This window comes from Mugil cephalus, chromosome 20 (genome assembly GCF_022458985.1).
Source record: "Mugil cephalus isolate CIBA_MC_2020 chromosome 20, CIBA_Mcephalus_1.1, whole genome shotgun sequence".
Classification (NCBI taxonomy): Eukaryota; Metazoa; Chordata; class Actinopteri; order Mugiliformes; family Mugilidae; genus Mugil; species Mugil cephalus.
The window spans coordinates 6748656-6764547 of NC_061789.1; the positions used below are offsets into that span (position 1 = coordinate 6748656).

Sequence of the window (15892 nt, forward strand, 5' to 3'; positions counted from 1 at the left end):
TCAAATAAACCTGTTTCTATTAACTAATTACAATATGAAATAATTTAACAGTATAAAAATTAAAGAATTCCCCTTTTACCATACACAGTTGTTTTAGAAAAACAGTCATTAGTGCAAAATAAGAACAAAAGAAAAAGGAATACTGTAACAAATATATAAATATATAATAATAAATGTAAAAATTGCTCAGAGAGGGAAATGTTGGTTCATTCATTTTCCACCAAAAATGTGTCTCTGCATCCCGTGTAATTGTCTTCTCTTCCGAGTACCGACGCATTTCACTAACAGCAGTCGTTGGGTTTCTTATTTGACAGGAAACTTAAAGTTAGCCATCTAAACTTGGCTTTCGACTACAGTGGTAACAAGCCATTTGGATTTCAGTGTGAAAAATACCTCGACACATGATTGGACATCCATTTTTTTTTGACGTGTCTGTGTACGTTGCTGTTGCTCTACTCTTCCATCCATCGCCACATGAAGCTGAAACGATACAAATGCAAATGACCTGGCAGATCTTTGCTTGGCTCCCGATGGAGCAACTCCAGACCAATTTCTCTCCACCAAAAAACTGCAGGCCAAGGAATTTGAGGCTGACTTCCAGGCTAACTGAAACCTGCAATAATTAAGTTTTTTGTTTGCTTGTTTTTGTCAGCTTTGACGGATCCTACATCTATTTTAGCTCTCTTTTTGGTCTCTACTGACTCCAGAGGAAAACATCCAGCTTTTTTTTTGTTGCTAAATGCTCCTCTGTGTTAACCAGCTCTTCCATATTGGCTTAGGTGCAGTCGCTTTTTAGTAGTTCTTGTTGTGCTTTGGTTTCAGATCAGTCTGAGTTGTGTGGCTGAAAAACACAAGATTTGTGCAGATTATCCTTTAAATGTTGATTTTAGTATCGGTTTCCCGCACAAAACAGATACCTTTAATTTATAAATGCAGAGGGCTGTAAATAAGAGTTGCTGCAGCTTTTTCTTTAATTCGTAGAATTTTATACAATTTTTCTTTATTTTCTATCTTCTTTTCATTTTGTACATTTCTTTTTTATGTTTTTTTATTTTATTTTATTTAACTATTTTTTTACTTATATTTTTATTTATTTTATTTTATATTTTTTAGGTATTGTGCAGACTTTAGCCTCGACAAAAACTGTTTTGGTAAAGCAATCAGTATAAAAAAAAACTCTTTGAGTTGCCGCAAAAATATATATTTTTTCGACTAAATATAATTTAATCGATGTTTGATTAAGCCGATCTCTTTTTAAGTACTTTTCTCTCCACATTTTTTTTTTCTTTTTTTTTCATTTTTACATTTTAAGTGGATCTTTCATCTTCTCTGTTATTTGTGGTCAGATGCGCTTCTTTTCTTGGAAAAAGAATTCCAGGGCTCCTTTGCTCAGCTGAACCTCACTGGCTCTCTCTTCCTCTGTTATTTCCAATCAGAAGGAACTAAACCGTGTTTCTGAACGTTCTCTGCGCTGGTCGACATGTAACAGATCACTCTCTTGCCTCAGCTCCTCCTGCAGCCCTTTCCTTTCTCGTCCTGTGTGTGTGTGTGTGTGTGTGTGTGTGTGTGTGTGTGTGTGTGTGTGTGTTTTTCTTTTTTTCTTCTGTTTTTTTTTTCGCGTTGGAGGAGGGGAGGTTTTGATTTGCGGTGCAGTCAGTCGAGGGAGGTCGTCTTACAGACCAGATATGGAGGCTCCGCTGGTGAAAGAAAGAAACTTTACCCGTTGTGTGTGTCTCATCTGGAAGATTTTGCTTGCTTTGTTTTCCCACTGAACGCTCAAGTTGGTGCTACCTGTGAATGAAAAACTTTGCATTTCTCCGTCTAAAAAGGGACAAAAACCAGTGGGCGCCTTCCAGGTCGGCTGTGAGTTGCGGTCAAGCTCCGCTGATGCCTCTCTTGTTTCACCTTCTCACCTGAAAACTAAAAACTAAAGAATGTTCTCTGAACATGTGAGGCTGGTGTCCGTGTGCATGTTTTGCTACACTCCAGTCATTGTGCCTCAGAAGATGGAGCGCCTCTAATGCTTTTTTTTTTTTTTTCTTTTCCTGGAGAGTCCATTCGTCTCCTTATCTTTTCTTTCCTACCCTCATCGTCTTTCTCCCCCTTTCTCCTTTGTGCACTCTGGAGAAGGAGGAGCCCAGGAGCAAAAGAGAAGCAGACAGAATACGGATGTAAGCGCATTTTCGCCGAGAAAACTTAATGGAGAGGACGGAAAGCGCAACTTCATTCGGCCGTGTTTACTTTGGAACCTATATGGAAGCACTCTGAACCAATCAGACCCCCTTCCCTCCCTCCCCCACCCACCCCAGCCATGGACTGCATGGCGGCTATTTTGAAAGCGTGCGCTCGCTCCAGAGGCAAGTTGTGCCGCCCGAGCCGGTCCTCCGTCCGTCACCCGTGGAGGCTGGCGGACGGCTGCGTTTGCGGCAGAGGTGTCGCGGCGGCCGGGGTCGCCGGCCACGCCTCGTCCCTCCTGCGATGCTTGCTGCTGTACGTGTGCTGCTGCCGGTCCAACGAGGACAGCTCCGAGCTGTGTCGGGAATGGGTGGACCGTCCCGTCGAGGGAGTGGAGAGAGGAGGAAGAAGCGACGATGAAGGTGAGCCAAGTGCGACCGTCCAGTGCGTCCAGGCGAAATGAATTGATATCAAGTCTCTGGATTCTCTATCCACTTAGCCTCTCATGAAGTATTAGACACAATCGCTGTGGCCACTTTGGTCCTGGATCCTGACCTACAGTGCACTTCCCATAATGCATCTCAGAGGAACCTAACCCTGCTTCTTGAATACACACTCCTTCCAGACATCAGTGCAAACATCGCGATCACACCTCTGCGCCGGATCTCCGCAAAGCCTACGTCGTAGCATATGCAACTGCCCTACGCTGTTATAAACATTTATACTTGTGTGCTGGCATCATTTTGTTCGCTAAAACACTAGTTTGCGGCTTGAAAACTGTGTCGAGTATCTCTGTTTACGTCAAACAATGGCAACTGCATCCAAGCAGCTGATGCCAGAGCTAATAAGGATGGTTTCCAGTGGTCGTCCGGTCACTGGAAGACGTGGTCGAGGAAATGCTTGTAGGCCCAGTCTCAGCTTTTGCTTTGTGCCAAGAATATGTCAGCCGTGAATATCTGTGGGAGGTTTAAATGAGATTTTAATAACTTTGATTCATTTGACTCATTAGGCTGGTTTGTGTGCACTTAGTTTGAATCATTCAAAAGCTTGTTGGAAATGACGTGAAAAGTTAAAGGTCGGATGAGCCCGCTTCGTCTGTCATGTCTGAGTTGTCCTCTTTTATTTGATTGTTGAGCAGCTAGTTTAGACTTTTACCTTCATATTATGAATAGCAAAAACACACAAAAAGGGCAATAGCGCCTTGGAACACTGGCTTGGTAATGAGAGGGGAAACTATAACTTTAACTACAGGAGACTGTATGGGTTTCATACATGCTTGTCAGCTAATGCTAGTTAGCCAGCTGTCTGCAGATGTCTGGCTAATGTCTTCACGTGAAGTCAAGCAGGATAAGATGAACTAGCAAAAGCTGTTTCTTCTTCAAGCTAATACTCAAAGTGAGGGACCTGCTAGCTCACTGGTTCCCAACCGCTTTTCCTTGGAGCTCCCCCTACTTGTACCCCGGACCTTCAAGAGTATCCTGAGCCTGAAGTTTTTTTACGGGGGTGGGGGGAAGACTGTTTTTAAGTCCTTGGTTTGTAGTTAGGACACATTCTCTTAGCTTAATCAGAAATTTACTCTCCGTCTTTCCGACAACAGTGACTTTAATGCAAAATGGTTAACGTGAATGAGGAGAAAAAATAAGTGTGGTTTATTGTTACCATTTGGTGAACATTAAAATATTTGCAGCAGCCTTTTATTTTGATTCTGGAAGCAGTAATTTCCAAAGTTTGACAGCTTGAGCTAATTTTTTCCCCAAGTTGTCTTGAATGCAGCATCAGCTGCAGACTCACCCCCACCCTATTTCTGATTGGCTAGTGGGAAAGGTGTGTTACTCTTATTCCATTGGTAGGTGAACCCAGTTTTGATTGCGATTAATTGAACACCACACACTGGAGATCCTACTTTAAGCCTTACATATTGTACTGTTTTGGCGCACCCCCTGTGACCTCTGGTGCCCCTTTTGGAGGGTGCGAACCCCAGGTTGGGAACCACTGTGCTAGTTCACTGGTATCTGAGTGAAGCTGGCAAATTTGGTTTGGATTTAATATTAGGGAAGACAGAGTGTGAACTGTACGAATAGGTGCTATGTGAGTTTGAGTTAAGGTTGGAGTCATCGCATGTTTAAAAACTGTGGCCTTTTTAGAGGGTCGAGTGAGTAATTACAACAGATTCTATAATATTATTTGTGGTTAGATTGAGATGACAAATGCATCAGTGTGAACTTCTGTCAGCTAAAGCAACAAACAAGACCTACGTCCAAAGCTGGTCCCGAAAGCTGAAGAGAGACAAGCTCATATCCTGTTTGCATTCTCACCTCCACACAGCAATTACCAATCACTGTGTAAAGTGAGTGTGAATGTCACACTGTCAGGTCTGGAAAGTTACAGAAGAGTCGGACGCCGTCCAACACGACTTCCAGCACTTTGGTTGAAGAGGACAGAGTCCTCGCTGATCCAGGTCTAATGATTTTCTGTGTAAAGGGCTTAGCTGAACCTCACAGAAAGAAAGAAAGAAAGAAAGAAAGAAAGAAAGAAAGAAAGAAAGAAAGAAAGATACATGGAAGGAATCCCAATGGAGAAGAGATGAAGACAAGATAGGGATGGAAGGGAGACACAAATACAGAAGCAGGAAATGAGGAAAAGAGACAGAGGGAAATTAGACAAAATTGAGAGGAAAGGAATGGAACAAATGAAGAAAAACAAATTAGGAGAGAGGGTAGAAAGAAGATGGACCAAAGAGTGAAGGAGAGAATACAAAAAAAAGACAAAGTAAAAGCACAAAGACAGACACCAGAGGCAAGAAAAGGAGAGAAAGTAATGAAGAAATGCAGGGAAGAATGCAACTAATTGTGACATTAACGAAAATAAGAAATATAAGAAATGCAGGAGATGCGAGAGGAAGGAAAGAAGAAAGGAAGGAGAAGGAGGTATCAGAGGCTAGGGTAGTTAACGAGACAGAAATGGAAAAGTCTGCGCCCTGTGTATCTCATCTTTCCATTTTATTTTTCTTCGTCTAAAAACGACTCACTCACCCTGTTATTGACTGACCACACCACACACACACACACACACACACATATGTGCACGCACACACACACACGCACATGCTTTGTGTTTGATTGGTTTTATATTCAAAGCGTGTGCGTGTGCGAGTGTCTGCGATGCTGCTTTTCTAGTATTTTGTCCAACAGTCAGCAATTTATAGCTGTAATTACAGACTGTCACAGAGACAGAGTATGAGCTTTCATGCTGTGGCTCACATTCTTCTGTCTGTGTGTCGTTGTGTGTGTCTGTGTGTGTGTGTGTGTGTGTAGTATATGTAGGCCTCTTGGCATATTTAGGTCATGGTAGTGCATGCATTAACGTGGAGATCAATCACTTTCTTTTTTCACACGTGTGCACACAGCCTCCCCAGCTAGCTTTGTGTGAGTTAATTCTTTTGTGTTTACGGCCTCTTGTCTAATTGGACAGATTGGTAATTGTTTAGCCCAACTGGTGTAAATAGGTTAGACCCAGGCGGAAACCTCCAGGTTTGAGCGATGAAGCCCGTGCAGAAGTGCAACAAGCTGCAGTTCACCGAGTGGCCACTTGAGGCTCCATAGGGGAGCAAATCCCCAAAGACCCCCATGTTAAAAACTTTACAGTATTATTAAACATCCTAGTACAAAAAAAAAACGATTTTGGTCTGAATCAAAACTACCATACTACTGTGAAATATCAATGCTTAAGTACAACATTGAGTACTACTGCAACAAATTTGAAAAGACATCTGCTAATGCTAGCAGAGGAATGGTACAAATTCACCAAACATCCTGTGGTGACAGGGAGAAGGAGGCTGCACATCAACAGTTTGCTGGTGAATTTCATTGTCTAAAGGTATTAGACCTTTAGCTGCAGTGCACGACGAAGAGTTCAGAAAGTACCACTTTCTTGTTGTTGTTTTTACCCGACTGCACTCTTCCAACACACTAAACACTAGTGGCAGACGTAACGATTACACCAGAAATGCCAGTTCTGGTTACCTGATACCTCCACATTCAATAATGTCCTGGAACTCTTTACCTCCTCACTTATCTCTTCACATCCAATAAACCATAAACGGCTATTGAATGCTATTGTTGGTGCTGTGGTGTTGCCTGTTTTTATACAGGCTATACATATCTGCATCTTACAGTGTGTGGCTCATGAGCTGTCTGTTCTCAGCTTATGTGTTCAAGTCCACTAAATACATTTCACTGTTGCCAAGCATTACTTTCTACTGTTTTTAATAGTGACGACATTCCTTCCACAACAAGTGACTTTAAAACATCTGAAGTTGTGCAACCCCCTTCCTTATAATCCCCTGTGTTTGTTAAAACCAATGACAAAAACATTTCTGCTTTTTGTCGCGTTCTCCCTCCAGGTGAGGAGGAGTTGGGGCCGCCCCCCTCAGTGGACGAGGCGGCCGACGCTCTGATGACCAGGCTGGGCTTCCTGCTGGGCGATAAGGTCATCGGTGGAGAGCCAGGCTCCCCTTACCACGTCCAGGATGACGGACAGGTAATTGACTCTGAGGCTCCAGAGGCTCTCCTGTTAAATCTGGCTTCCTCACACAGTGCGAAGACATACACGTTATAGCCGTGACAAATCAGACGTTTGCCAGTGTCAGGATATCGTCTGTGGTCTAAGTTTCTTTCCAGACTGTTGGTTGTAGTTGGCGCCCTGTCGAACCAGTGCAAGAAATGGAAGAGAGAAACGGATAAATAAATAGACTAGGTCAAGAGGTCACATTCGGAAGGCTCTAGCCCCCATGACCTTCTATAGGTTAAGCCATTAACAATATGAACGCCAATATTGGTGGTATTGGTATTATCTCATCCCATCTCATCTTCTACTGCCAGTTATCCTCATAGGGTTGTGTGGGGGTTGCTGGAGCCTACCCCAGCTGTCATCGGGTGAGAGGTGGGGTACTAATTAAATTAGTTGCTAAATCTGTCAACTGTTCATGAGGGAAGCCAGCTCCTTAAAAATCATGTTGTTCTTTAGCTGAGTATCTGATTAAACAAGCTACCTTTGACAACCATAGACTGTATAAAGATGGGCAACAGAACAGCTCATTAAAAGTGATGTCAGAGCAAGTAGAGCTCCCTCTGGTGGTCGGCTGCAGTATAGATCATAAGTGCCACCTCCTCTATGTTAGCGAGTGGGACATGGCCAAACTAAAACACTAAAATACTAAATAATAATAATAATAATAAGAATTTCTTTTCATGGATGGTTTCAGTCATTTTGGAGAGTTAATATAATGTCGATGCATGTTCAAGTGTCGGTTATTCTTGATAAGTTTGGTTTTAGTTAGTTATTTGACGCTATGGAAACGGGACGTGACACAACGGCGACAACCAGTTGCCATGTCGACCACCAAAAAAAATAAGGAGAGTGTTAATCCAAACATTTCCTTGTAATGTGAGTGAGTCTGGAGGACTGTACTGATCAGACTCTGGCTCCAAACTGGCAAGATGGCGCCGCCCTCTGCAAGGAAGTGAAGATACATTGTGCATATTTATATACAGTCTAGTTTGACAACGATAAGAAAACAGTAATCTCTCTTTGTATAGATTATTTATTGTGTATTTGATGGGATATATTGCAAAATGAAATGAAAATCAGGTGAAATGCACCATTAGTTAATGTATGACGCATAACAACTACACCACAGATTACGCCTCTGTCTCTTGTCTCTTCCCAACAGAGGATCTCTCCCTCCTCCAGTCTCGCCAGTAGCAACACCTCCCCCTGCTCCACGCTGCAGCAACCAGCTGGAGGGGAGGGCAACAATAACAACATGCACGCTTCCTCCAACCACGCCTCCGTCACCTCCCCCACCTCGACCCTGGAGAGCAGAGACAGCGGAATCATAGGTGAGACTCTGTCGATGCGGTGACCTCAAAAAAGACAACCCCCACCCTCCCTCTCATCACCCCTCCTCTTAAATCATTAAATCGTTAACATCTCGTGTCCTCCCCCCTCCTCCTCCTCCTCCTCCCTCTTTCTTTCAGCCACGTTAACGAGCTATTCTGCCGACTCAGCCGTAGAGAGAGACGACGCCTCCTCCAAGTACCCCGGCGACTGTTACCGTGGCAGCAGCCTCAACTTGTGGCAGCAGGGGGGCCGGCCGGTGGTGGCCTCCACCTCGTCTTCTTCTATGGTGGCAACGGGGAACGCCAACGAAGGCTTCATGTACAGGATGGAGGACAACATGACCGCTTCCACCTACAGCCTCAACAAACTCCACCCCAGCCGATGCTCTGGCCCCGCCCACTCGTCAGGCTCCACCCACTCCATTCCGCTCTACCTCATGCCTCGCCCCAACTCTGTAGCTGGTAAGACGGCAATTTCAGTGTTTTAAATATAATCACAAGACATTATTTTTTTACATGTCATACTTTTACTTCACATACACAGTTTTTTTTTGATTCACTTCTCATCCAACCATGAAATTCATCTTATGATACAGTCAAGAAAAATTATACCATGTGCTACCACACAGCTAGAACCACAGCTGAGTCCTTTTGACACACAGCAACAGTTTTCTTGACTGACAATCGACAGAGTTTATTTGCTTTTTTTGGCGAAGGAGTGGAACATGTGACAGCCTCTGTGCGAGTGTGAGATTTATATTCAGGATCCTTTAAGGAGTTTGTCTCTTCCATTTAATGTCTCTAGTGTGTGTGTGTGTGTGTGTGTGTGTGTGTGTGTGTGTGTGTGTGTGTGTCAAGCAGCACGCTCCCACACATGCTTTCCTGTTAGGAAGGAAATGCATCACCCTTTCCCAGCTTAACCGGTACGCTCCCCAGTGATAGTCAGCAAATCACAAAGATGATGTGTCCACTCTGGACATATTCACATTAGCACATTCACGGTGGTTTCGTATGATGCATGCCTTGACTTTCATGACCTGTAAGCGCCCTGCTGCAGATTCTCCCGATCTGTGTTCCGCCAATCTGTCTCATACCAACGTTCATACATTTACATTATGCATTTTATGCATTTTAACACAGTCAGCTCCTTTTCTGAGACAAAACTTATTCCCTTGATGGAACAAATTCCCACAAACCTGCATCAATCAATATATTATACCACTGTAAATAAGTGTAATGTAAAGGGAGGAATTTGTTGTGAGTAACAATCTTTTTACCACCACCATATGAGTTGTGTTCTTTTTTCCTTCTTACCATCTTGCTTCCAGATGCGACCAGATGTGATGTTACTTTAGTGAACAGATTGGAACATTTAGTTGCTATGACGACTGAGGGAGGCGACAGTCAGGGGAGGAAGTGCCTCACCTGTCATCACGATTAAATAAATTATATTACTGAGTAAACAAATTATACTATTTGTCCATTGGTCTGTGATATAAATTTAATTTCAGTGTAGGTTTTTTAGTCAGAATCGCAGAATTTACATATTTCCTGTGTAAACACAAGGAGAGAGGCGAGCTGAGCTTTAACTGCGCCATCTTACAATCTGGGTTAGTCCTTTGTCCTTGGTACGTGCCTGTGGCTAACCCACTGTATGTCACCAATATAATGGTTGTACAGGCTTTTATCATATGTCCTAATTTTGCATAGCCTAGTTAATGTATTTCATGTATGAGTGTAACACATCTGGTCCTGCTGAGCTAAAAAAAAGCACAAGTTGAGGCAGCCTCGTGGAAGAGGGCGCTAGTGAGCCACGGGTTCATGCAGTCAACTGTGGGGTCTGAGCATTGAAGCCTATGCAAAGTGTAAGAACTTGCAGTTCATCGAGTGGCCACTTGAGGCTCCAAAAGGAGGCAAATGGTAAATGATGGAAGGTATTTTCTTGATGAGGGTGAGAATTCAAAATGGATAAAATCCCCAGAATATGAATATTTAATAACTCAGTATTACTATTGGCTAAATAATATATATATGTGTGTGTTTGATTAAGGTGGTTAGATTTGTTTTTAAATGTAAATGTTTCCATTGGTGTGTGCTTTTCACACTGGGTAGTCTACTGTTGAATGAGCATGAACTGTGGAATTAACAACCACAGATTTGACGTTGTACCTTTGGCCAAATACCTTAAATATATGTAGGTAAAGAATGCTCATTTGAGAAACTTAACCAGCCAGTAAATCTGTGCCTTGCCAGTCTAGCAAGTTAGCTAACACAGCTAGCTAAGTATTTTTTAAGGCAAAATAAGCAGTTAAACAGAAGCTGTTGAAACACATCAATGTTTGCTCTAGAAATGGCCACATCTATAATTTTCTGTATTTTTCTATTCTGTGTTTAGCCTAAATTTAAATAAACAGAAATTCCTGTAGACTTGGAGGAAGTTAAGAAGACAGAACCACAGCACGTTTAGCCTAGCATGGCATTCAGACTAGAGGCAGAGTCAAATAGTCAGATTAAAATTAGCCCATCCAAGTAACACATTTAAAGCTCACTTATTAATACTCGTTTCCAATTTGTTTAATCCGCACAAAAGCAGAAATGTAAAAAATAAAGCGGAACTGTTACGTCTGCGGTTTATTATGTGTCGACACAAAACCACCAGAGTCAGCGCTACGGCAACATGTTCACATCTCATCCTCCCTTTCCTCTTTTGTTTCTCTGTGTTTCACAAGCACTTTGGGAAAGGAAGGAAGTGACATGTGTGTCATTTTTCTTACACACACACAAAAGCACACACACAGGATACAAGGCATCGCCAGCGCTCATGTTCTTTGCTGTTAAACGGGATCGTTGCTGGATTGATTGGATCAAACTTCTTTTTTTTTTGGTAGGTTTATGTTTGCTTTTCTGTGGAGTCGAGGCAACTTAAAAGGTTTTTGACAACTGTTTGCCCTTTTTGGCTTTCAGCTCAGCTTTAAAGCACCCATGTGAGACGACTACTCGGACAGTATCCTACAAAGCGTGCCTGTTGCCTCTTGAATTCAAAAATCTATATGAATTATGTGGGTCTTCACTCAAGCTGGAACAGATCTATCAGGGTTTTCTGGATTTTACCCGTGGTTTTGTCCAGATGTTAGCATGTGTTACTTGTTTATACAGTGCTTCGCTCTTTGTGGATTTATTCGTTATGGCTCACATTCTTGAGCGCTCAAGTCAGACACAAAACACAATTGAATTCACAAGTTGTATTGTTATGTACCGTTCAAGAACATTTTTTAAGACATCGTGACTTGAGGCGTGAGGTTGCAGGGAAGTCTTAAAAACAGACCATCCTGAAATGCAAAGAAAACATATCATACAGTATAAGAAGTTGTGAGCTTTCACACAGCTTTTGTTATTTTTGTACAGAGCCTGGCTTGCAATTTATCGCTGTTTCCAGGATTTATGCTAAGCTAAGCTAACTGAACAGATATAAGAGTGGTAAAGAGCTTTTCTTCAAACGTGTGTCAAGAAGAAGGTGAACATCTGTGTTTCTAAAATGACAAAAGTTTTAATATACAGAGTGTGAGTCAAGGCACTAGCCAATAATAATAACTTAGCCTAGCTTAGCATAAAACTGTATATTGTCCATGCTTTTTGTCCATCTGTCTAAATAATACAATACCCACAAGCCTTCGCCGATTTTGCTTGAAAGAGGCTGTTAAATATTAACATTCACTTGTAATTCGAAGCATTTTCTAAAACAATTAGTCAATCAAACATCCAGGACAGACTGTAACAAGTCCTTCAAATCTATGTTCTAAAGTCTATTCAAGAAATTAACTTAATTTTTATATTCCCTTCCTCTCTAGCCACTAGTTCGGCCCACCTTGAAGATCTAGCCTATCTCGATGAGCAGCAGAGACACATCCCTGCGAGGACGTCCCTCAGAATGCCGAGACAAAACTCTGGGAGTCGTAGTCAACAGGACCACAGAGGTAAACACTCCCACACGTTACACCTCATACCAACCGAAATAGTTATTTTGACAAGTGGTATATTGCAATGTTCTCCTTCCCTCTCCTCCTGCAGTTCGGTTCACTCCCTCTCTCAACCTGAAGCCCCTGCACTTTGAAGTCCCGGGCCTTTCATCTGATTGGCTGTTCACCGGGAGGGAATGGCTCTTCCAAGAAGTGGACAACTGTCTCCGCAGCGACGACCCAGCGACCGGTCGGGGAGTGGTGATTGTTGGCAACATGGGCTTCGGCAAAACGGCCATCATCGCCCGCCTGGTGGCACTCAGTTGTCATGGACATCGCATGTGGCCGAGCACTGCCGGCAACGAGGCCCTACCCAAATGTGAGTAGGGAGAACTTACTGAAGCTGCTCCCCCAAGAAATAATTTGGAGGATGTAGGCATCGCTACTGCTACCCTTTTAGATGTGAAGCCACCCAAGACAGCCATTTGAGCTCATCATGACATTACATAGGTGCATTTTTCCATTATTTTTTTCCCTTGAGCGTTCTGTCCACTACCTTTAAGCCCAATAAACAAAGACAAATATCTACAGTTACATCTAAAGGTTCAGCTGTGCTAAATTCAGTCTACCCTTTCTTTTGGCTTCTTGTTCTGATAATCTTTAAACCATGTCTGGAACTTGACTAGAGTCCGCCCATGCCAAATCGAACTAATTGGACAGAGTGGAAAAGTCACAAGTCTGTGTTCATATGGTTCCATGAAGTCCAAGGAACTCTCTGTGGACATGCCATAAAATTGTGGCGAGGCTTAATTAAGGCTGGAACCATCAAGATTTATTCTCGGGCTGGGTAACGAAGAAGGGCCTTGATCAGGGAAATGATCAAGAACCCAGCGTTCGTCCTAATAGAGCTTAAGAAGTCCTCTGCAGGCATGGAAGAATCTGCCCGAAGGACGATAATTGCAGCAGCACTTCATCAATTGTGTTTTTGAGAGAACTGTTAAATGGAAGTCACTCTTGAGTAAATTGCACAACAGAAAATTTAAAGTGCTTTTAAAGGACTCACATGCCAAAGGATACTGTGGTCTGAAGAAACAAAACTTGAGCTCTATGGGCAAAAGTCCAAACACCAAGAGAAATACTGGAAGTATTCCTCTCCTACAGTGAAGCATGGTGGTGACAGCATCATACTATGGCTTTTTCTTCTCAGTAGCAGGGTCAGGGAGACTTGTCAGAGCTGTGGGGCAGATAAATGCAGGGCAATTTCAACATCACAGTGACCTGAAGCATAAAATTACAGCTGGAGCATCCCTCAGGAGAACTGGTTATCTGTCCCTCAGAAGTCCAAAGCCAAAACCCAAACTTAGATCCCTGTCTCCCCTGGTCTGTGGAGAAACCTTAACCCGTCCCCCAAAATCTGAGACAGGTCAAGATTATTTATAAGGGGGAAATTTGAAAAACTGCCAGCTTTGCCAAGCCTGTAGAGACAAACCACCGAAGACTCAAAGTAGCTGTAATTCCTGCCAAACGATCTTGTACAAAGTGCAAAATAAAGGATTTCACCATGTCATTTAGACTTGGTGAGTGCAGAGTGATGAATAGAAAGGGCTAGGGTACTTTTTGGTACTATTATGTGGTGACTGTCCATTCTCAGACTCATTCAGACAATTGACAAGTTCTCACATGTGAAAGATATTAGATTCTAGACACACAAACAAAAAGACCTTATAGGGCCTTGATGGTGGCATTCACAATTTTTGGCAATAGGCCATTTCACATGCTTTTTCTGAAGACCTCCCAGTGAGTTCAAGCTCATTTACTGGAAGAAACAGAATCATTATACAGAACCCTCCAAAAAAAAACTCCTCCACCTTAATCTCAGACAGAAACATCTTGATGAATGTTCATAGTTAAATTGAGTATTTTTACTGTCGTTCCAGATGTAGAGCCTGTTTCTTTCTCCCACGATTCCCTGGGGAGAGGAGGAGGAGGAAGAGAGGAAGGAGGAGGAAGCTGTCCAGGAACTCCTGAGATGAGGAGGAGACAAGAGGAGGCCCTGAGGAGGCTCGCTGGACAGGTAGCATCCATAAATCACTTAATGTACATCTGTGTTCCATACATGAGTTTGTAATTGTGCATATGTAGCATAAGATGTTATCAACTTTGTATAAATATTTCAACGAATTCCATATTTTGCCACGTAGGGGTGGGTACAGAATTTCAATACACTTCTAATAACGACTGAAATGGTCCGATCCTATTGAATATCAAAAAATAAATTATCTTTCGGTGCCAAATTCCAATGTCCAAGACAGTAAATCTTAGCCATTGCGAGCCAATAATAGTAATTTTTCGTACGTGTGTCAAGATCTTAAATCGCTGGTGTAACGTGGAGTTGGAGGGAAGCTTAGCCACGGATGCTAGTAGCATAGCATCAACATTAATAAAGTTGCAAGGCAGGAGACGAAGGGATTTCCACATGTTGCATTTATTGAACACAAATACAAAGAGCTTATAATGGTCTGAATGGTCTTGCTCTTGTATAGCGCTTTTCTACCTACTCAAAGGTACTCAAAGCACATGTGTAATACTTTGGCTCTGGTATTTTTGTAGTTGTTCAAATTTGTTTTAAAACATCTGAAATCAAAAGAGTATTGTTCTGGAAATCCAGTATCGAAACCAAGGTGTGGAAATAAAAGGTATGCACATCAAGCCACAGCAAGCAAAATCTCGCTGTGGTTACAGCCTCTGAGTGTCAAAAAGGGACAGTTGAGCATGGAGAGCTGGATGCTTCAGTATTGTATGGCTAACATTTCTTCTCAGTAAAGCTCTTAGCGTTAGCATCTTTTATTTGGCTTCGTTTACCATAATTGAAATGACCTAAAACTAGCCAAAACTGAGGCTCATCCACTTTTCCAAATCAATACTAGTTTGCATGGATCATTGTCACCATGCTTTTTGCTATTCAGGGGGCGTGGCCCCAAGCGGCAGTGACGTCAATGCATACCCTCTATTTGCATGGCATCATAAAAAAATTTGAACAATAACCAGCCCTATTCCCACGGTTAACTTCCAGCTTCCCCCACGATCCACATCAGACCTCTCCTTTGTATTCATCACGTAGAGTAGTATCAGCATATCTCCGATCTCACATGGTCCAATAACATCAAACAAATAGCTGGGAGAGAGTTTTAAAACTGCACTTTCGAGTGAAGTTGACAGCAGCGTTTCTAGGCGACCTAGTTATTTCGTCTCGGCGCTTTGAACGCGTCAGCTAGCGTGATCATAGACCGGCAAACTGCTATTCAGAAATTACAACTAATGGTTACCACAGCCAAAATCGGAGCATCGACTTTGTCCCTTAAAAGGCGAAAGACGTTTATCACTGACTAAATGTCTTTCCTACAGCAAACACATGTTAAACAGGGACATATGACTTTAATTACCATAGACCATTGATTGGCCAAGAATTTAAAAGCTAGAGGAACTGCAACAATTATTACACAAGTATGTCCTTTTCCAGTCAGAGGAGGTGATTGCTAACCCAGGTGGTCATTTTGTAGCTTCTCGTTGACGATGGCATCTATATTACTGTTATAATGGTGTCCTGACCATGCAGCTGTTCCTCGTACTCTGTAGCTGCCTAATTATCCTCAGCCCAACCGAAAACGCTTAGGAGACACTTAACTCCCTCCTTCTGGCGGTGGAACGGTTTACCTCTACACGCGGAAATAAATCTTCTGCTCAAAGCTAATTACAAGGTTGTTCAACCTAGTGGGAAACTCTTAAAGCTTACTTCTGTGGGCAGATAATTGGTTAGTGCTCACGGAAAAGAAGTGAGAAATTCTGAGCCGAACAGTATCC

At 42.6% G+C, this 15892-nt stretch overlaps 1 protein-coding gene across 3 annotated transcripts in view; it reads left to right on the top strand.

Moving 5' to 3' along the window:
- The window catches only part of LOC124998124 (protein TANC2-like), a 48149-nt gene that overhangs the window by 17326 nt on the left and 14931 nt on the right, over positions 1-15892 (top strand). The window contains exons 1-7 of one of the 3 annotated variants that reach the window (XM_047572326.1): positions 1582-2597; positions 6578-6714; positions 7907-8075; positions 8214-8537; positions 11924-12049; positions 12144-12410; positions 13969-14105. In XM_047572326.1, coding sequence (XP_047428282.1) covers positions 2312-2597; positions 6578-6714; positions 7907-8075; positions 8214-8537; positions 11924-12049; positions 12144-12410; positions 13969-14105 — 1446 coding nt within the window. In that variant the 5' untranslated portion in view covers positions 1582-2311. Of the gene's footprint in view, positions 1-1581; positions 2598-6577; positions 6715-7906; positions 8076-8213; positions 8538-10863; positions 10960-11923; positions 12050-12143; positions 12411-13968; positions 14106-15892 lie in introns of those variants that run through there. The other 2 variants (XM_047572327.1, XM_047572328.1) reach the window with 2 other exon arrangements.